Genomic DNA, 22,654 nt, shown 5'->3' with positions numbered 1-22,654 from the left:
GTCGGAAAGAGTCAGACATGACTGAGTGACTAAACACAATACCATCTGAGGGCCTTTCACACAGGCATCGCGCAGTAAAGACGGCCAGGAGTTGCATCTGGAGACTGTCTTTCACGCCCCACTTCCCCACCCCCAAACCTGGGACGTAATGCACGATGAAGCATTCCCGTCCAGGAGTCTGTAGTTAGGAGGGTGATGAATCAAGCCTTCAGGACTCAGAGACAATCCTCCACTGTCCTTGGTTTCCTGTGGCAGAGAGAATGACGGGCTTCGGCCCGCTGCCTCCTAGACTAAATATTTAGCTTTCGCCGTCTGAAAGGGTAGGTTTTTCTTGGACTTGGGTGATATTCTCCATGATCAAAGGTGCTCTGATGTGCCCGTGAAGGTGAAGATTGCAGTGTGAAAGCAGCCTTTTCCTCTCCTGCCTCTGCTTTATAAAGCTATAGAACTGGAACGGTGTAAGAGCTGCATCTTAAGGATTCATCTCCCCAGGTTCATCCAGCAACATTTCCAGGTGCTTGCTGAACAGGACCTCATAGCTCCGTCTCTTAGTGGGATCTTTCCCACTCGTTACGGATCATCAGGTGAAACATCTCTAGTTGTTTTGCCATTTGGGCTGCCACATGGAAGCCAGCACGGTATCACCACCCATGGCATAAAGTTATTAGTAGACCAACCACGTTAGTATCCACTCAGTGGGTCTGGTTGATTAAAGAAAGAGTTAATATCACACACTGTTGTATAGTCTTGCAATGAAATGCTGTTTGGTAGCAAAAAAATGGGGAATAGATAATTAATATCAATGTGTTGGAATCTCAGAAACATAATGTTGAACAAGAGCTGCAGATGACAGAAAAAATATATAGTATGATGTCATTTCTATAAAGTTTAAAAATGTAAAATGAAACCATGTGTATGTATATATATATATATATATATATTTTTTTTTTTTTATATAGATACCTTTGTAGGTGGTAAAACTATAAAAAACAGAAGGGAATCATTAACCCTGAATTCAGGAGGATGGTTGTCACTGGTGGGTTTAATGAAGAAAAAGCACAGTGAAAGCTTCTGGGTACTGGGAATGCTATTTCTTAGCCCAGGGTTTTTTTTCTTTAACTGAATATTTAATATATTCTTTCATTTGCATGATATATTTCACAATACAGAAACTATCATCTGCCAATCTAGGTAAGCTGAACAGGGATGGTGTTCGGTTGCAGAGATTGTCGTCTACCGTTGAGGCAGACACATTTCAGAACTTCCGGTTTCTCCAGGCCGGATGACAAGCACTCATTTCTCTTCCACCCTGTTCATCTTCACAGCAGTGGAGCTGGTGATTCTGAGATGATGCTCCATGCTGGCCTTGCCGGCTGCGCTTCCGCCACTTAGAGATCTCAGGTGGGAGAATGTCATCTGGGCCTTGGGAACGGGATCCAGATGAAAGCTGGCCACTGCCAGACTATGTGTCAGAATAGCAGTAATCTTGGTGGCCCGAGAGGGCCAGTCTGGTACCATTTTGTGCTTGGAGTGAGGACCGTTATGTGGGGTACCCAGGGCTCTGTCTGCGAGTGTGCCGTCCTGGCCTGCGTCCTCAGCCCGTGTTCCCTGTTCCAGTGTTGCAGAGCCCCCTGGGAGAGTGTGGGCTAGTTGGCACAGGGAGGGCCTTCCACACCCTCCAGTAATCCCCCAGTGTTTGTTTTATTTTGCTGGAATGAGAGCTGACTTGGGAACTGTGCCTAAGTCAATTCAGGTTTTGCAGATCTCCTGTGTGCCCGGTGTCGTGCACACATCGCCTTGCACAAGGCTTCCCAGAAGTGTGGTGTCTGCTTTCCACATGCAGTCTTCATGGCATGCACAATGTATGTGAAGTTTCACACCATGGGAGGCTCTGAGAGAGAAGAGATGAGTATGTGGAGAGGAAGACACTGAGGAGAGGGAGGGCGGAAGTTTGCAGAGAGACTTGTCCACCGTCCAAGGGTTCAGTACAGTGGCTTAGTGGCTAATGGTGGTAACTAGAGAAGCTAACAGTGGGGTGAGCATGGAGGGAAAAAGAACCCAGCAGGGAGATCCCCGATGGTACTGGCAGCCCTCTTCAGAGATACCGTCAGGTGAGAAATGGTTGGGAAATTCCAGACTGATGGTGGAAAGCCAGGGCATCGGAATCCCTCTGTGGTTTGCTGATTCTTCATCGCCTGTGATTTTACCCCTCCTCCTTGGCTATTACATGAAATCAGGGAGTTAAGGTGGTGTCAACTGATAGGTAAAACCATCATAGGACTGTCTGTGAGCTATGCTGTTGCTCCAAGCACAGACTTAAGATTTCTTCAGACTTGCAGACAGAAAAAGATAAATATCCTTTGACATCTCTTATATGCAGAATCTAAAAAGAAATGATACAAATAAACTTACAGAACAGAAAGAGATTCAGACTTAGAGAATGAACTTATGATTGTGGGGAGGTGGGAGGGAAGAGATAGGGAGTTTGGGATAGGAGTGGACATACTGCTATATTTAAAATGGATAACCAAGACGGACCTACTGTATGGCACATGGAACTCAGTTGAATGTTATGTGGCAGCTTGGATGCAAGGGGAGTTTGGGGGAGAACGGATACATGTATATGTATGTATCAGCCATAGACTCCCTTCACTGTTCATCTGAAACTATCACAACATTGTTAATCCTTAATTGGCTATACCGCAAAACAAAACAAAAAATTTAAAAAAAGATGAGAAAAAAAAAGATTTCTTCCAACTTGAACAAACAGCTCCTCTGTCTAGAATCCCTATAGATTTTCCATCGTCATACAGGGAAATGGTATGAGCAAATGGAAGAATGTATTGAATTTGCTTTTGGGTTCATAAATTTTTCACTTATAGGTCTGAAATCTGTGAAAGAGATCTTGGTTAAGAAGATATAGGGGCTTAAGTAGTTAATTTTTCTTTATTATGTACTATATACATATTTATTGTAAGAATATGTGTGAATGTGCATGAGCGTGTTTGTGTGTGTGTTTGGTGTGAAGGGCTGGAGGCCTCTGTTCCCCATCAGTCGTCAGTATTGGGCTGTGTTGGTCAGAATCTGCATGTTAACAAGCTCCCACACAGTTCTTTGACATGTGAAAGTTCATACCTCCTATGGTAGAGTTTTCATCCACCCTCCTTCCCTCTCTCCCTTTTTATCCTGCTCTGATGAAAGCATATCAGATTTATTGACTCCCTTGCCTTGGCATTAATGACCTCTGAAGATTTAAAAGCCCTAATCTCGGAGACATGGAAAGGCCCAAGGTCTCTGGTGAGCTCTAAATAGCTCATCAGCTGTGTCTGCAGACAGCCTAGCCCAGAAAGGAAAGAAAAATAAACTTCACTGAGTGTGAGGCTGCTGGGAACACTGCTGGAAGTCCTTGTGTTTGGGAGGGGGGGCAGCAAAGACCAGGAAGCAAAGCTAATGGGAGCAAGGGGCGGATGGGAACTGAGCCTTCAGGTGCTGGGCCACTCTCTGTCACTGTTGGCCACTGCCACCTATCCTTCCACTGAGATGACTAAAGGTGCTTGATTCGGAACTGTAGTCAGTTAGTTATTTTTGGTCACGCTGTGCCGCCTTGAGGATCTTTTTCCCCAACCAGGGATTGAACCTGGGGCCCCAGCAGTGAAAGCACTGATTCCTAACCACTGACCACCAGGGAATTCCCTTCGACCTGCAGTGATGTGGCGATGTCACCCTGTGAGCATGACACTGATCCAAATGTCTTTATGGTCTCCATTCAGGCCTCACACCCAATAACTTCTACTTAAAATCTAGCTGTAGGCTCATTACAGTTGTTGGAGAAGAGATAGGAGTAAGAAAAGGAATATGAGTCATTTGTTTACTTGTATACTAATAACTGAGACCTGGTTCCTGTGCACAAGGAGCTTGCAGGGCTCTCTTCTGAGTAGATGGTATGTAAGGAACAGGATTGGGAGAAGGAAATGGCACTCCACTCCAGTACTCTTGCCTGTAAAATCCCATGGATGGAGGAGCCTGCTAGGCTGCAGTCCATGAGGTCGCTAAGAGTCAAACACGACTGAGCGCCTTCACTTTCACTTTTCACTTTCATACATTGGAGAAGGAAATGGCAACCCACTCCAGTGTTCTTGCCTGGAGAATCCCAGGAATGGGGGAGCCTGGTGGGCTGCCATCTGTGGGGTCACACAGAGTCGGACACAACTGATGTGACTTAGCAGCAGCAGCAGCAGCAAGGAATAGGATTGAGACTGTGGACAAGAGCTACCCTGCATTCTCAAAGCTAGACATTGAAAAGTCATCATTGAGATGATGATTTATTTATATGTTAATTTATTAATTCTGCACTGATTAAAATTATGCATTACGCATTATTGTACTTTTTTGTTTTGGGGTTTTGTTTTTGTTTTTTTGGCTGTGCCATGTGGCTTGTGGGATCTTAGTTCCCTGACCAAGGATTGAACTCATGTTTCTGGCAGTGCAGGCACAGAGTCTTAACCACTAGACCAGCAGGGAATTCCCTATTGAATGTTTGTTTATTCAGATCCGTTTTATCTCATTGGTCTTTATTGGAGGCAGTTTTTGTTGGAGGCAATATTTGTTCCACAGACATGAATGCCAGGCTGTGAGCTGGGTTGTAGATAAAAAGATAAAAAGTCATGGCCCTTGACATTGAGGACTGGCATCTGGTGGGAGACAGACAGAGGTGACAGTTCCAGTGTAGTGCGATGGAGCCCATAGTGGTGGTGAACGAAGCTAGTGGAAAGTTTACTTAAATCCACCAGGGGATAATAGGGGACGACCTCACACGTTTGATCTGTATTTTGAAGGAGTTTGCAGACCAGTGCAGTGGAGGAAAGGGAAGTCGCTCAGACTGAGGGAACAGCATGGGCAAAGGCAATTGAGAATAAGAGAACTTGGCACGTTTGGACATATTAGTCATTTGGTCATGTTGACACAAGATATTCAAGATGATAGCTGAAGCCAGCCATGGCCTGCAGGTCAAATCTAGGCTGCCACTTGTTTGTTTGTTTAGAGCAGTGTTCGGTTCACAGCAACACTGAGCAGCAGGTTCAGAGATTTCCCACCTACCATATACACACAGCCTCCCGCAGGGGGGAGCATGCCGTCAGCATCCCACACTAGAGTGGGATGAACCTACATTGACACATCATCATCCCGAATGACAATGAGAGACTTTGTCTCCCAGTGTCCATAGTTTATATTAGTGTTCACTCTTGGTGTTGTGTACTTTATGATTTTGACACATGTATATTGACACGCATCCACCATTAAAGCATTATACAAAATAGTTTCGGTGCTCTAACGATCTCCTGTATTCTGTCTGTTTATTCCTCTCTCCCTGTTAACCATTGATCTTTTTACTGTCTATATAGTTTTGCCTTTTCTAGAATGTCATCTAACTGGCCGAAGAAGGCAATGGCACCCCACTCCAGTACTCTTGCCTGGAAACTCCCATGGACGGAGAAGCCTGGTAGGCTGCATTCCATGGGGTTGCTAAGAGTCGGACACGACTGAGCAACTTCACTTTCACTTTTCCCTTTCATGCACTGGAGAAGGAAATGGCAACCCACTCCAGTATTCTTGCCTGGAGAATCCCAGGGACGGCGGAGCCTGGTGGACTGCTGTCTATGGGGTCGCACAGAGTCGGACACAACTGAAGCGACTTAGCAGCAGCAGCAGCAGCATCTAACTGGAATCATAAAATTTGTAGTTCAGATTGTAGTCCTTCACTTAGTAATATGCATCTGAGGTTCCTCTGTGTCTCTTCATGGTTTGATAGCTCATTTGTTTTTTAGCACTAAATATTTCTGGTCCCATCACTTCATGGCAAATAGATGGGGAAACAATGGAAACAGTGACAGACTTTATTTTTGGGGGCTCCAAAATCACTGCAGATGGTGACTGCAGCCATGAAATTAAAAGATGCTTGCTCCTTGGAAAAAAGTTATTACCAGCCTAGATAGCATATTAAAAAGCAGAGACATTACTTTGCCAACAAAGGTCCATCTAGCCAAAGCTTTGGTTTTTCCAGTAGCCATGTATGGATGTGAGAGTTGGACTACAAAGAAAGCTGAATGCTGAAGAATTGATGCTTTTGAACTGTGGTGTTGGAGAAGACTCTTGAGAGTCCCTTGGACAGCAAGGAGATCCAACCAGTCCATCCTAAAGGAAATCAGTCCTGACTGTTCATTAGAAGGACTGATGTTGAAGCTGAAACTCCAATACTTTGGCTACCTGATGCAAAGAATTGAGTCATTTGAATAGACCCTGATGCTGGGAAAGATTGAAGGCGGGAGGAGAAGGGGATGACAGAGGATGAGATGGTTGGATGGCATCACTGACTCGATGGACATGAGTTTTAGTAAGCTCTAGGAGTTGATGATGGACAGGGAGGCCTTGCTGACTATAGTCTGTGGGGTCTCAAAGAGTCAGACACGACTGAGCAACTGAACTGAACTGACTGAAATAATATTTCATGATCTGGACATACCACAGTTTATTTATCCATTCACCTACTGAAGGACATCTTGGTTGCTTCCGAGTTTTCACAATTTTGAACAAAGCTACTGTAAACATTCCTGTGCAGATTTTTCTATGGACATGTTTTCAACTTCTTTGGATAAATACAAAGGAGAGCAATTGCTAGGTTGTATGGTAAGAGCAAAAGAGTACGTTTAGTTTTGTAACAAATTGCCAAGTTGTCTTCCAAAATGGCTATACCATTTTACATCCCCATCAGCAATGGGTGAGAGTTTCTGTTGTTCCACATCCTCACCAGCATTTGGTGTTGTCAGTGTTTTAGATTTTGGCCTTTCTAATAGGCATGTCATGGTGTCTCATTTGCATTTCCCTAATGACATACAATGTAGAGCACCTTTTCATATACTCATTTGCCGTCTATATATCTTTTTTGGTGAGGTGTCTGTTCAGGCCTTTTGCCCATTTTTTTAATCAGGTTTTTCCTTTTCTTGTTGTTGAATTTTAATAGTTCTTTGTATATTTTGGATAACAGTCTTTTATCAAGATATGTTTTTACAAATATTTTCTTCCAGTCTGAGTCTTGTCTTCTTATCCTCTTGACCACCTCTTTTTGTAAATGAAATTTTATTTGAATACAGAACATATTCATTTGGGCTTCCCAGGTGACACTAGTGGTAAAGAACCCGCCTGCTAATGCAGGAAACATGGGTTCAGTCCCTGGGTTGGGAAGATCCCCTGGAGAAGGAAATAGTAACCCACGCCAGTATTCCTGCCTGGGAAATCCCATGGACAGAGGAGCCTAGCAGGCTACAGTCCATGAGGTTGCAAAAGAGATGGACATGACTTAGCAACTAAAACAACAAACTGCTTCCAGAACCAAGCTGCCTTGTTGTCAGAGAGTCTACTAGCCCCTGTAGTGAGGGGGTAGGAGAAGGGACACAGGAGAAGGCAGAAGAAGGTAGGAATGTCTTGACACAGTGGAGGTCGAGGCTAGACTCAGGGACCAATAAGAGAATTGATATGGGAACTGGAGAAAGGAGTGGAGGACTTGCTGCAGGTGGTGGCTCCATTGCAGTATGCAAACACTTAGTTGCAGCTTATGGGATCTAGCTCCTGGACCAGGGATCAAACCCGGGGCCCCTGCGTTGGCAGTGTGGAGTCTCAGTGACTGGACCACCAGGAAAGTCTGAAGCTATCACTTTAAAAGGACTTCCCCCATAATGGTAGTGATTGGTGCTTAGTAGGTTCTGTGGAACAGTGGTACTGAGTGACTCTGGGGCAGAGTCATTCCTCTCAAAGTGTATCCATAGGAGGAGAATGCAAGCCAAACCCAGGAGATGCAGAGGACAACAGAGTGTATTCCTGACACTGAACAATGGTACCAGTGTAAGGGTCTCCATGATTTAGGGGACAGGGGTGAAATTTCTGCTTTAACCAGACCTGTATCTGGATTCTAGGACTCCTCAGTCCTAGAAAATTGTAATTGAAAGGGCAACAGTTGGGACTTTCCTTGTAGTCCTATGGCTAAGACTCCACACTCCCAATGCAGGAGTCTGATCAGGGAACTAGAACCTGCATTCTGCAACTAAGACCTGGAGTACCCAGATAAATAAATAATTAAAAAAAACAAAAAAAGACAACGAAAGGAAAAATGTTTAGAGAGAAGCCAGTAAAGAGTATGGATCTCAGAGAAAAGACTTTTGAGTCACGGTAACTAGGGCAGTTTGGGTATGTGATGATCAAAAATTGGAACAGAACTGACTGAAAATGCTTTGGACAGATGTGGGTGGCGGGGAAAAGGACTGCTGAAGCCATGGTGTTTGTGGCTGTGGTTTGGTGTGATGAGGTTAGACGTTTCCTTTAGGAGTCTGTTGGCCCTGGTTGGCTCCTTTCGAAAGTGCCAAGGTCTGTGGAAGTGGAGATTTAGGGTTTGGTTTAGCGACTGTCTTTATGATGGCATACTCAATAACCTAAATAGAATGACTCTTTTTATACGCTGGAATAATTCTATATTTAGGTTTTTCACTTTGCATTAGGTAAAAATAGTCACAGAACTAAAGCACAGAACACATCATAGGATTTCCTGAAGTTGTTATGTACCCATACCTTATTGAAAATATAGTGAAAATACTAGTCTCAATATTCTTTGAGTCTCCCATCCTTATTCCTATTTATGTATTAATTCACTTCATTCTGGCATCCACTCCCTACCATTCTGCCAAAATTACAGCCGCAAAGGCCCAGCTGACCTTGTCTGCAGCTTTGACCTTGTGGACTCATTACATAGCAACAGGATGCACTATTAAATAATGCAGTTGAGAGAGGTATGGTTAAGAAGGCGGCCTGTAAGCAAAGCCTTGGAGAAGGTGAGGAATTTCTCCATGAGGCTCTCTCGTCAGGGAAGACTTTTGGGCAGAGGAGTGGCTCTTGCCAAGGAACCCAGCTGGGAGTGGGCCTTTGGAGTTGAACAAGGCCAGTCTGGCTGGAGTGGAGGGAGTGATGGGAAAATAGGAGGAGGTGATGGCAGTTAATAGGTGGGGCCAGGTTGTATCCAAGAATTTCTGCTTTGTGTATTTAAAGGTTATATTCTTGGACCCACTATACAAGTTTGAAATATGTCTTATGGGTGAATTGAAACTTTTATCTTGTGATCCTCTCTTTTTCTAGCACCTTTTAAATTTTATTTGTTCTGGCAATAAAAAGGAAGAGCATTAAACAACATGGATGACTCTCAAAAGAATTATGCTAAATGCAAGAAGCCAGATATACAAAAGACTTCCTTGGCATTCCAGTGGTTAGGAGTCCACGCTTTCACTGCCTGAAAAGTGAAAGAGAGAGTGAAAGTCTCTCAGTCATGTCCGACTCTTTGCAACCGCATGGACTGTACAATCCACGGAATTCTCCAGCCCAGAATACCGGAGTGGATAGCTTTTGCCTTCTCCAGGGGATCTTCCCGACCCAGGAATTAACTGGGGTCTCCTGCATTGCAGGTGGATTCTTTACCAATTGAGCTATCAGGGAAGCCTCACTGCCTGGGGCCAGGTTCAATTCCTGGTTGGGGAACTAAGATCTTGCAAACCAGGCGGTGGGATCAAAAGTAAATAAATAAGTAAAATAAAATGGTTAAGATGGTAAATTAAAAAAAGCCAGACACAAAAGGCTGCATTCTATGTGATTCCATTTATATCACATTCTAGAAGAGGCAAAATGATTGGGACAGAAACCCTGTTAGCAATTGTTGGGAATTGAGAGGGGGGATTGACTACCAAGGGCACCAAGAAATTTTGGGGGGCAGTGGAAGTGTTTTATATCTTGATCGTGGTGGTGATAACATGATTGTATATGCTGATAAAACTCATTTAACTGTACCCTTCAAAGGGAGTGAATTTTACTATATGTAAATTATGCCTGAATTTTAAAAATCATTTAAAAAGTTTGTTTAGTTTGGTATTAGCATAGCTTCCCCAGCTTCCTTTTTATATTTTCTTGTCATATTTTCTGCATCCATTTAGTTTCCACATTTTTGGTGCTTATATATTAGATGGTGTTGCTTGAAACATCACTGAACTGGATTTTTAACAAACAACACGAGGAGGGTGGCAAGTTGGAAGAACTAGGTGAAGGGGACTAAGAGATACAGACTTCTGGTTATAGAATAAACAAGTCATGAGAATATAATGTACAGCGTGGGGAATATGGTCAATAATTTTGTGATCACTTTGGTGACAGATGATTGCTAGACTTTATATGTATCAGTTCAGAATGTATATAAATGTTGGATGACCATGTGGCATACCTGAAACTAATACAGTTTGTATGTCAGCAATATTTCAATTAAAAAAAAAAAGATTGAAAAACAAACCCAAACCAATATACTACTTTGTATCTTTAAACTGTCATGGTTGGTCCTTTGTTTCTTGTGATTCATGATATCTTTTCATCTTCTTGCCTTTTAAGTGCTGTCTATTGTGCTTTCTTTGTCTCCCTTTGCTAAGCTAACTTGCCACTTTAAGCCTGTTTGGCCTGCCTTTTCTTTGTCTTTATGAGTTGAAGGTATCTTTGGCTCACAGATTATTTGATAATGGAGTGTGAAATTCTGCACCTAACAGCGTAGAGAGAACAAGAATTTCTTCCCTGGCTCCCTGTCTGAAGATTTTCTGTTTGGACTGGGACTTCTCTTGGACTTTCATGGCATGTCTATGTGTCGGGTCTATTTTGGGTGCTCATAAATGGCCTTTGAAGGTACAACTTTCAAATAAGAAATTGACAACAATTTTTAACATGAGATTAGTGAAAGTCTAGAGTAGGAGATGGTGTGAATCACTGCTGTTTGGTGAAGGAGAAGGGGAGATGAGGATATGGTTGGTTTTGTTCTTTCTCTTTAAAATTTTTCCCTTTAAAAAAGGTAAGCAAAACCTTTATTTGAAATCACACCCCACAGTTTTGCTTTATGTGTAGAGAAGAATGATGAAATGGGGACTGGGAGTCGTTTTTTTCTCTCCCATCTACAGCACTCTCGAAGGTGGGGAGGGGTACCGGGGGAGTTCTCAGCCAAACTCTTCTGGGCCTTATTCATCTTTATGTCCCCACCAGGGCCCCGAATAGTGCTCTGCTGCACGTAGCAGCAGCTCAGTGAATCCTTGTTGAGTTGAAAGAGTCTTGTGTTCCTGCTTCTCCCTTGCCAGGACTTCAGGGTGGGTCTTGCTGCTGGTTTACATTCCTTGGCACCTTGACTCCCTGAAAAGTGATGGTTTCAGGGGCACAGAGTACAGGGGAGACTTTTTATCAGGACAGCCTTGTCTTTCTAAAGCTTAGCGAGAGAGTGTGGTGGGTTCCCTCTGGTTTTGTTTTTGTTTTCTTGGCCGCGGTATGCAGGATCCTAGTTCTCCAACCAGTGTTCCAACCCACGCACCCTGCAGTAGAAGCATGGAGTCCCAACCACCGGACCACCAGGGAAGTCTCTGCTCCTTCTGTTTTATTTATTCTTCATGATTGATACTTCCACTTTGAACCCTTTTCTTGGATTGTTCTTTTCAAGTCCTTACAACTTCGATGGTTAGCATTGGAGTCAGAGATAAGCTGACACATAAATACATCTCATTTGGAAAAGCATGTGTATTAACGTCCGTGTTCCTGAACTCTACCAGGAGAGAATGTTACTTACTCACCTTCTGAGAACAGTGATGTCCCACATATAGATAACTTCACATCCCCAAATGATGGTTGAATGTCAGGAGTGTATGTATCATGAAGGATATTTGGATCACAGAAATGGCACCCCTGTGAGATGAGCACTGATTCCACAGGGCATCTCCATCTCTCTGTAAAGCCCTCTAACTTGAGTGAGGCCATGTGCTCAGCAGGAATTCGGGCTGTGTGATATGTCATCATATTCCCTGGTTTTATGCATTGAGGTAGGGTGTCTTTGGGAGGAGGGGAATTTTAGAAAATATTCCTGCCACACAAGGTTATCTCTCTTAATTCCCATGTTCAATCACTTGTCTAGTCTTGACCTGTTGGAGAGTGCTTGAAAATTATAGCTAGAACAACAACAACAAAAAAACCATGATAAATAAAATTTGGTTGGATGTGGAGATTGTCTTGCAATTTTAGTATATGCAGCACGAAAAAAGTGTAATGAAATGATTTTTATTTGTAGACCTTGGTTTGTAGACTAGAGAATGTTCTTACATGATGTTGAGGGCTAACCCTCAACATCAGAGCTAAGACACTAGCTCTGACACTTCTCAATACCTACTACCTTGTGGATTCCATCTCTTGGCATAGATTCCATTCTTTAAAGAGGTGGCTGGAGACAGGGAGGTGAGGAGTGACTGGATTGCCAGAAACATGGGAAATATTAGAGGTTACAGGCCCAAGAGTGCTTTTGTACTTGAGAGCTTGCGTCTTTTATTCATTCAGCAAATGTTTCTTTGTGCCTGCTGTGGGGCCAAGCATGTACTAGGTGCTGGTTATACAAAGTTACACCTAAACAGACATGGCTTCTGCCTTCATGGGCCTTGTTGAAGTTAGACATTAAACAGATAAACAAACATAAACTACAAATAGAAAGGCTGAGTTCCTTCAGCTGTTCACAACAACTATCACAACATTGTTAGTCGGTTATACCCCAATACAAAATAAAAAGTTAAAAAAAAAATGCCATTAAGGAAAAGGATAGAATGCTGTGCCAGAGAAGTCAGGGAGTTTAGTGCAGCCTGGGAGGTGAGGGACATTTAGACCAGGATTTGAATGAGGAGCCAGCTGGGCGAAGAGTCCAGAAGAGGATGCCAGCGAGTCGATCAGCAAAAGCTCTAAATTTTCCTTGGGAGGAGTTTAGAGGGAGGTTTGGAGGAACGTCTGATGAACATATTCTTTTAGGAGTGTGCCTCCCTCCTGCCTAATCCCTGCCTTTGTGATTTGTTGCGTCAGAACACTTAGAAATAATGCCCTGGGCACTGTCATTCTGGTACCATGTGGTCCTTTCAGGTCTCGGCTGTCTCAGGGATGCTCTGGAATGGGCCAGGTTCAAGCAAGAGGTGATGCCAGGGGGAAGAAGGTGGAAGAGCCTTTTCTGGCCCACCTATAGCAGAAGCTGGAGCCTCGTGTTCAGGGTTAGCCCCCTACAGCTTCCTGCTGTGTGTCAGTGGAGGTTGATAGCCCCCCATGCGTGTCTCCTGAGCTGCTGGAGCGTCCTATGCCCTTGTACCATCTCAGGACATGGGACAAATAAGTGAGGGGCTGCCTTCTGTGTTCAGGGAACCCCAGGTCGTTCCCTGTTGCCCCAAGTGGGAGTGGGGTGGAATGAGACATTGTCCGCTTCCGCTAGAAGCCCAGCATACAACCTGGAATGAGATGAGTGAAACGTAGTATATAGTCTCTCTTAAAGTGAATTTTTCAGTCTCAGAAAGCTGCCACCGTTGAGAATGTTTCTCTGTTCTTCAGATTGGGCAGAAGTAAATCACTTGTCTTTCTGTCATGTAGAATGGACTTGGCAGTTGTTTTATTTTTACCTTTCCTGTCATTTCTGAGGCTGGCAGCCAGAGGTAGGGTGTGGAATGGAGCCGTAAATTACCCTCAGAATGATTCCAGTGGTCCCATTTTTAACTCTTAATTGCGCCTTTCCCTTTTCACCTCCCCTTTTACCCCCTTCCCATTCCCCCTCCTCCTCGTCCACATTTGAATGAACAGGAAGAATTGAGGAGGCTGCATGTAGGTGGGAGCAGGTTTGCTTAGTGACGCCTCTCTGAATGATGGAAACCATTTCTTTTCCCATCACTGCTTCCCATTTTTCCCTCCATGATTCTATTTTAAGTGACTGTTTCTTTTTTTTTGCTGATTCTTTTACTGGAAACTGGCCCAGCCTCACTCAGTTTTGTTTCCATGCTGCTATTAAAAGACAATGCCCAGTTAAGAGGACTTGGAAGAGGGGCAGGACGGCCACCCTCTTGCTCCTAGTCATCTAGGCAAAAATCAATTCCCTGGATTGGGATGTGAGAACAGTTTTAAGTTATCTAGGCAATTTTAACTTCTGTGTCTGGTTGTTTTTTTTTTTTTCCTTTAATAAATTTAAAGGGAGGAAAAACCCCACTATCAGTGGTTCTACCCAGAAACTTCTCTTTTGCCAAGCTAATGGGCTTGAATTCTGAGGTCAAAGAACTTCCCTTTAGTATTCTGGGCTTCTTTTACCAAGATAGAAAAATATGCTTGGCACCCAGTATCCGGTCAGCCACGAATTCTTGACATTTGGAAGAGATGTGTCCTTGGGTGTTGAAGAATCCCTGTATTTATTAATACAGAGTGTTTGTAGAGTTCTGAGTATTGCCTGAATCATATTCCTTTCAAGATTCTTGTTTTTTGGGTGTTTTTTTGGGGGAGCAGATCCCCTAGAGAAGGAAATGACATGACAACTCACTCCAGTATTTTTGCATGGAAAATCCCATGGACAGAGGAGCCTGGCGGGCTACAGTCCATGGGATCACAAAGAGTCGGACGTGACTGAGTGACTAACACACACATATCCTCATACCATACCTAAGTTTTCTTTTAAAACTTTTTGATTACTTTAAAATTTTTTCTCATGTGATGAGTTGTTTTTGCAGTGACTGAAACACACAGATTGCTTTTTAAAATGAAGATAGGTCTATGGAGGTATAATTTGCATACAGTAACATAAACCCTATGCAATGTACAGTTCTGTGGGTTTTGACGGAAGTATAGAGTCTGGTGTGTTCTCAGTCACTCAGCTGTGCCTGAAACTCTTCCTTACCCCATGGACGGTAGCCCTCTAGGCTCCTCTCTCCATGGGATTTTCCGGGCAAGAATACTGGAGTGGGTTGCCATTTCCTTTTCCAGGAGATTTTCCTCACCCAGGGATCGAAACCATGTCTCTTGCATCGCCTGCATTGGCAGGTGAATTCTTTACCACTGTGCCATCTGGAAGCCCATAGAGTCTGGTAACCACCACCATAAATCAAGATACAGAATGTTTCATTTTCCCCAAAAGTTCCCTCTTGCCCCTTTGCAGTCAGCCCCTACTTCTTTCTCCAGCTACTGGCAGATACTAATTGTTTCCTGTCCCTGCAGTTTTACCTTTTCTTAAATGTCATAAAAATGGAATGATGCACTCTGTAGCCTTTTGTGTCTGTCTCCTTCTGCTTCGCATAATTCATTTGTGATTCATCTATGTTGTTTCGTCATCAGTAGTTCATTCCTTTTTTTGCTGAGAAGTGTTTCACTGTGTGGATGTACCACATTCGGTCTGCTCATTCATGGATTTGGGTTGTTTATGGTTTTAAAAATTATGAATAGTCACCTGAAATAGTTTGCCTACAAGTTTGGTATAAACATGTTTTATTTTCTCTTGTATAAATACCTAGGCGTAGGATTGCTGGTTGGTGCATGTTTAACTTTATAAGGAACTGCCAAACTTTTTTCCAAAACGATAGTACCACATTGCATTCCCTTTAGCAGAGTTTGAGACGCTTGGGTGCTTTGTGTTCTTCCTAACACTGTTTACTGTCAGGTTTTTTGGTTTTGTTTTTGTTTGTGTGTGTGAGGCTTTTTTGTCTTGTTTTTACTTTGTCTATTCATATAGCTGTGTGATGGTATCTCACTGTGGTTTTAATTTGCATTTTCCTAACGACTATTGATATTGAGCATTTCTCATGTGTTTATTTGCTGTTTGTAGATCTTCTCTTTTAAAACTCTTTGGTTACTTTTATTGGTTTATTCTTTTTATTATTGAGTTTTGAAAGTTTTTTCTTATATATTCTAGATAGAAATCCTTTATCAGATACATATTTTACGAATAACCTTTCCCAGTTTCAGTTCAGTTCAGTCGCTCAGTCGTGTCCGACTCTTTGCGACCCCATGAATCGCAGCACGCCAGGCCTCCCTGTCCATCACCAACTCCCAGAGTTTACCCAAACCCATGTCCATCGAGTCGGTGATGCCATCCAGCCATCTCATCCTCTGTCATCCCCTTCTCCTCCTGCCCCCAATCCTTCCCAGCATTAGGGTCTTTTCCAATGAGTCAACTCTTCGCATGAGGTGGCCAAAATATTGGAGTTTCAGCTTCAACATCAGTCCTTCCAATGAACACCTAGGACTAATCTCCTTTAGGATGGACTGGTTGGATCTTCTTGCAGTCCAAGGGACTTTCAAGAGTCTTCCCCAACACCACAGTTCAAAAGCATCAATTCTTTGGCATTCAGCTTTCTTCACCATCCAACTCTCACATCCATACATGACCACTGGAAAAACCATAGCCTTGACTAGACGGACCTTTGTTGGCAAAGTAATGTCTCTGCTTTTAAATATGCTATTGAGGTTGGTCATAACCTTCCTTCCAAGGAGTGTCTTTTAATTTCATGGCTGCAATCACCATCTGCAGTGATTTTGGAGCCCAAAAAAATAAAGTCTGACACTGTTTCCACTGTTTCCCCATCTATTTCCCATGAAATGGTGGGACCAGATGCCATGATCTTGGTTTTCTGAACGTTGAGCTTTAAGCCAACTTTTTCACTCCTCTCTTTCACTTTCATCAAGAGGCTCTTTAGTTCTTCTTCACTTTCTGCCATAAGGGTGGTGTCATCTGCATGTCTGAGGTTATTAATATTTCTCCCGGCAATCTTGATTCCAGCTTATGTTTCTTCCAGCCCAGCGTTTCTCATGATGTACTCTGCATATAAGTGAAATAAGTAGGGTGACAATATACAGCCTTGACATACTCCTTTTCCTATTTGGAACCAGTCTGTTGTTCCATGTCCAGTTCTAACTTTTGCTTCCTGACCTGCATACAGGTTTCTCAAGAGACAGGTCAGATGGTCTGGTATTCCCATCTCTTTCAGAATTTTCCACAGTTTATTGTAATCCACACAGTCAAAGGCTTTGGCATAGTCAATAAAGCAGAAATAGATGTTTTTCTTGAACTCGCTTGCTTTTTCTATGATCCAGCAAATGTTGGCAATTTGGTCTCTGGTTCCTCTGCCTTTTCTAAAACCAGCTTGAACATCTGGAAGTTCACAGTTCACGTATTGCTGAAGCCTGGCTTGGAAAATTTTGAGCATTACTTTACTAGCGTGTGAGATGAGTGCAATTGTGCGGTAGTTTGAGCATTCTTTGGCATTGCCTTTCTTTGGGATTGGAATGAAAACTGACCTTTTCCAGTCCTGTGGCCACTGCTGAGTTTTCCAGATTTGCTTGTGTATCGAGTGCAGCACTTTCACAGCATCATCTTTGAGGATTTGAAATAGCTCCACTGGAATTCCATCACTTCCACTAGCTTTGTTCGTAGTGATGCTTTCTAAGGCCCACTTGACTTCACATTCCAGGATGTCTGGCTCTAGGTGAGTGATCACACCATCGTGATTATCTGGGTCGTGAAGATCTTTTTTGTACAGTTCTTCTGTATATTCTTGCCACCTCTTCTTAATATCTTCTGTTTCTGTTAGGTCCATACCATTTCTGTCCTTTATCGAGCCCATCTTTGCATGAAATGTTCCCTTGGTATCTCTAATTTTATTGAAGAGATCTCTAGTCTTTCCCATTCTGTTGTTTTCCTCTATTTCTTTGCACTGATCGCTGAGGAAGGCTTTCTTATCTCTCCTTGCTATTCCTTGGAACTCTGCATTCAGATGGGAATATCGTTCCTTTTCTCCTTTGCTTTTTGTTTCTCTTCTCTTCCCAGCTATTTGTAAGGCCTCCTGAGACAGCCATTTTGCTTTTTTTGCATTTCTTTTCCATGGGGATGGTCTCGATCCCTATCTCCTGTATAATGTCACGAACCTCTGTCCATAGTTCATCAGGCACTCTGTCTATCAGATCTAGTCCCTTAAATCTATTTGTCTATTAAATCTATTTGTCACTTCCACTATATAATCATAAGGGATTTGATTTAGGTCATCCAGTTTTAGATTTAGGTCATTCCCAGTTTAGGGACTGGCTTTTCATTTTCTTGATAGTGTTTTTGGAAGGGCGGAAGTTTCGAATTTTAATGAAGTGCTTTTTAAATCCATTTCCTCGTAAGGGATATGATAGACTTACCAATCCTAAGTTCTGAGCCACCACCAAATTTTGAGTTTCATTTTTTAATTTAGCAGAGAGTTTTGTTTTTCTGTCTTGTGAGCTATTACTTCTTTTGCCTCTTCATTTTGTTTTAATTTGCATTACCGATAGTAAGGTTGCCTTTTTTTTTTTTTAAACAAAGTTTTGTTTAATTGCTCCACATAAACTATTGCATATGTGATGATAATCAACAAAGCTGTACTGGGTGACAGTAAAAGTTACCCGCCAGGCTCACTCACTAGCCAGTGAGTCCCATACACCAGCATCATAGGGAGTGATGCAAATTTGTGTCTGAGCAGAATTATTGATCACTGCATTTCCCCTAACATGTAGGTCCTTGAGGTCAGAGACTCTTTTTATTTTGTTGCCAGTTCTAGAACACGGCCTAATAGGTCAGAAAATAATGACTGAATGCAAGTTAGTGGCTCTCATGAAGGACAGTGCTGAATGTCTCACAGCATTTGAGGCTGTGGCTCTTAGGGTTAGCTGAGGACTGAGGCCAACACTGAATGTCAAAGGTTGAATGGCAAGGGACAGCCAACAGCCCTCTCCTGGGGGCCTCACTTGCATCAGATCATTTTCTGGAGCATGGAGAGAGAATCCCAGGACCCGGACCTTGACTGGTATTCCTTAGGGAGGCCTTAGTTTCTGACCTGAGAGAGGAACTTAGGTACGTTAACACCAGCATTCTGAGAAAGCACATACTCTAGTGAGAGCTGAATCTCGGTAACTAGAGGACTCAAAACCATTTGTGGAGTTTTGCTGTTCCGCCGCCTTTGGACTGCCCTGGGGTCTGCATAGCTGTTCCCTCCCGCCCCAAAATGGTGGAGGGATCAGGCCAAGGTTGAAGTCATTGGCAGAGCCGAAGCCAGGCTGCCTGTGGTGTGGAGCCCAGCTCATCTCCACCCCATCACCCCACTTGCATCCTGGTACTATTTTGGCTTATGGTGTGTGGTTTCGGCATTTGGGCCAGCTTTTTAACCATGACACAGTCCCATCTTTTAAGGATTGAGTGAGTCCTCCCATGAGTTTGAGCAGGCTCCAGGAGTTGGTGATGGACAGGGAAGTCTGACATGCTGCAGTCCATGCGGTCACAAAGAGTCAGACATGACTGAGCGACTGAACTGAACTAAACTGAGTCCTCCCAAAGAAACAACTGCTGAAGAGAAGATTTTCCTCAAATGTTCAGGCCTTCTCTTCTTTCTAAGAGTCTTATTTTAAAGATAATTCAAGGGGAAAAGTAGAAGGTCCAGATTTAGGGCAAGGGAAGAATCTGGGGGAAGTGTGTGTGTAAGCCTATGTGTTTGGGGGAAGGGTGTGTGTCTATGTGTATGCGTGCGTGTGTGTATGGTGGGCGGGTAGTGGGATGGCCTTGTGTGTGTGTATGTGTGTGTATGTCTGTGTATGCTTGTGTGTGTGTATGGTGGGTGGGTAGTGGGATGGCCTTGTGTGTGTGTATGTGTGTGTGTTTGTGTATGCATGTGTGTGTATGGTGGGCAGGTAGTGGGGTGGCCTTGTGTGTGTGTCTGTGTGTCTGTGTGTATGCGTGTGTGTGTGTGTGTGGTGGGCGGGTAGCGGGGTGGCCATGGGCCATGGGCAGGGAGGCGGCAATTCATCCAAAGTGGTCCCAGCTGCCCCTGGTTTATGGGCTAATCCCAGCGCTGCTCCAGCCTGTCATTCAGGGTGTGCTGCTGTCATTAGTGGTTGAACATTTCTGAAAGTGTTCTCTCTCAACTCTGACCACACGCCCTTTTGGGGAAGGGAGGGAGGGGCCAGGAGAGTAACAGGACCCACCCTGTTGTCCTGCCCGGCTGCCCTGCAGAGGATCAAGGAGCCCAGGGGGCTGGAAGGAGTCACAGGCCTGTCAGAGCCCGTGTGTGTGACACAGCTGGTGTCTCATTTTCTGTGCTGCCCCATGCAGCTGGCCCCACCTGGAGGGCCCAGCCCTCTACTGTGGGCTCTGAGCACCCAATCACAGAGGCTTCTTTCTTTTGTCCTTTTAAGGGGACTCTTGGCTGAAATGAACCTTCTATTAACCAATTTGATCTCTCTCAAGCTCTCAGCCCTCAACACATACACACACATTCACCAGCAACTAACGACCATCTTCCCCTCTTGAACTAGTCTGCATTCCTGCTTTCGATGAGGACTTGTGGTAAAATGCTCAATGCTAATATTCCTTCCCATGGAGTGGGGACTCTGAAATATTTTTCTTGACTGAGGTGTGGCTGACAGCTTTGATTTATGAAATTAGCTCAGGGAAAAATAAGATGGAAAACCAGTCCAAATTAAATCTTTATTTCCATAGCTCAGTTGTGCTCTCCTATCCATTTTTAACTGCCACGCAGTCTTAGGTACCAAGGACTCCAGGGTTTGCTAGGTTGCTTTTTTTCTTCTTTTTTTTTTTGTAGTTTTGGCCCAAGAAGACCTTTTTCTTTTTAAATAAATGTGTTTCTTCTTCCCTCAAAAGTAGGCGAACTTAATGAAGAAAATCAGAAAAACCTAGGAAAGCACAAAAGGAAACATCCATATTCCCAGCGTCAAAAGATAATCACTGTAAACATTTGGGTGTGTACCCATCGTGGTGGAGAAGGTAGTCATGGGGCCACTTCCTTCCCCTGGGAATCTCCTAGTTAGTTGTGCTGCAAGTTTTTCCCAACATCCTGGACCAGAATGTCTCACCAGCAGAGGTGTTCTGGTGGGTGTGGAGCTTTCCCATGGGGGAGCTTTCTGTTCAAGGTCTTCACCTCACCATTGGCCGAGTGACCCATGAATAGCCCGAAAGCGATTCAACTTAAGTCGAGGCTTCCCCCCACCCCTACCCTAGCCTCCAACCAGAGAGTGTGGGCTCTTGATCTTAGAGTACCTAGATTCAAATCTCTGCTCCATTGCTCACTTTCTTCGTGTCTGTTTTCTCACCTGTAAAATGGACATAATAATAGTAGGCGACCTCTGGGGTTGCCATGTTAAATGAGATAATATGTGCAAAATGGATAGCACACCACGGGTACCTGGAACCTGATATTCCAGCCGAGTGCATATTAAATACTTCCTTCGTCCTTCAGTCGTTCAGTTGTTTCCGACTGTTTGCAACCCCATGAACTGCAGCACGCCAGGTTTCCCTGTCCATCACCAACTCCTGGAGCCTGCTCAAACTCATGTCCATCGAGTCGGTGATGCCATCCAACCATCTCATCCTCTGTCGTTCCCTTCTCCTCCTGCCTTCAGTCTTTCTCAGCATCAGGGTCTTTTCCAACAAGTCAGTTTTTCCCATCAGGTGGCCCAAGTATTGGAGCTTCAGCTTCAGCATTGTCCTTGCTTCTACACTTATTGTAGGTGGTATTCTCACTGCCCCTCGTCCCATGGTTATAAATTGTCCCCTGGACCTCTGTTTCTCTGCCTGGACAGGGGTGGTGTTTTCTTCCCTGGGTAGTATAGATATCCTCTCACTGTTGAAAAGTTGCATGTAATGATGGAGTAGTAGAATAATCTCCTTTGACAAAACGGAAACTGAAGAGCAGGGAAGCTCAGTCATTTTCATTGAGTGAAGGAAGTCAAGCTATGACAAGACTGTGGAAACACATACTGCCTGTTGCCTTGTGTTCTCTGAAGATGTCAGACGGTCTCTGTTGCTGAATTCCACCACTTTTCCTGTACAGATCCCTCTCTGCTTTGTTCCTCATTTACTTGCATAGACTGTTGAGTCACCTTTTCTAGGTAAAACATGGCAGCGTGCACATTGGTTGAAGTTGTCTAATGCCCTTAACATTTATTCCCAAGGCAGGCATGTTTCTAGCTATAGAGCAAATGGATTTGGATAAGTTTGGGGCTGCTTTTTTGGCTAATGGGAGAAATATGTTGTCTGTAGCCTGTCCAGTGATTTTCTTGTTTACTTCTTACGGTCAAGCCCAATAAAAATAATGTGATGGTCACAGGATATTTTGCCAGTTATTTCAGATGTAGGGGCAATTCACTCTGGATTTGTTTACTTCAAGTGGAAAATTTTACCCAAAGTTACCTTCTGTACTTTTTACCAAGAAGGACGCTTACCTGGGTTTCTCCGTCTGGGGCCAGCTTCTGTCGAGTCAAAGAGCAGAAAGACTATTACAGGGCTTATTTCCCATAAATAGTGAGAGAGGAAACACGGTGACTTAGGTGGGGGCACAGCTCTTTCTCCTTCATGGTAACTTATGTCTGTCTGTTTTATATTTTGAACCTGCAGGACGCACAGACATTCAAGTGGTTCAGCCAGACCAGCCACAGCAGCCGGCGAGCAGAGCCCCGGTGCTAGCAGCCGGCACCACCAGCCCGTCAAGAACCCGAGCCACAGTGGCTTGGCCAATGGCACAGGTGAGTGACAGCGCAGAGCACCAGCCCGGACTAGAGCTGTGCTCACATGGAGCCGGGACTCTGCCTCCTGGGTCAGAATGCAGGGTGGGTGAGAGAAGACTCCCAAACTAAGGTGGAATTTGAATTCATCATTCTTTCCATGACCCATCTTCTTTTCTCTCTGGCATAGTCTGTACAGCCAAGGTCATTGACTGCACTCTTCTCAAACCTTCCTTGGCACAGAAAT

At 43.9% G+C, this 22,654-nt stretch overlaps 1 protein-coding gene across 25 annotated transcripts in view; it reads left to right on the top strand.

Moving 5' to 3' along the window:
* The window catches only part of WWP2 (WW domain containing E3 ubiquitin protein ligase 2), a 182,765-nt gene that overhangs the window by 101,279 nt on the left and 58,832 nt on the right, over nucleotides 1–22,654 (top strand). For all 25 annotated transcript variants that reach the window (XM_081512580.1, XM_081512595.1, XM_081512588.1 and 22 more), the window contains one exon: nucleotides 22,301–22,428. In XM_081512580.1, coding sequence (XP_081368706.1) covers nucleotides 22,301–22,428 — 128 coding nt within the window. The remainder of the gene's footprint in view (nucleotides 1–22,300; nucleotides 22,429–22,654) is intronic.

Source organism: Giraffa tippelskirchi, chromosome 7 (genome assembly GCF_054371585.1).
Source record: "Giraffa tippelskirchi isolate mGirTip1 chromosome 7, T2T-mGirTip1v1.2.pri, whole genome shotgun sequence".
Lineage (NCBI taxonomy): Eukaryota > Metazoa > Chordata > Mammalia > Artiodactyla > Giraffidae > Giraffa > Giraffa tippelskirchi.
Note: the sequence above shows the minus strand (reverse complement) of the source record. Positions and strands in the feature narration are given on the sequence as shown.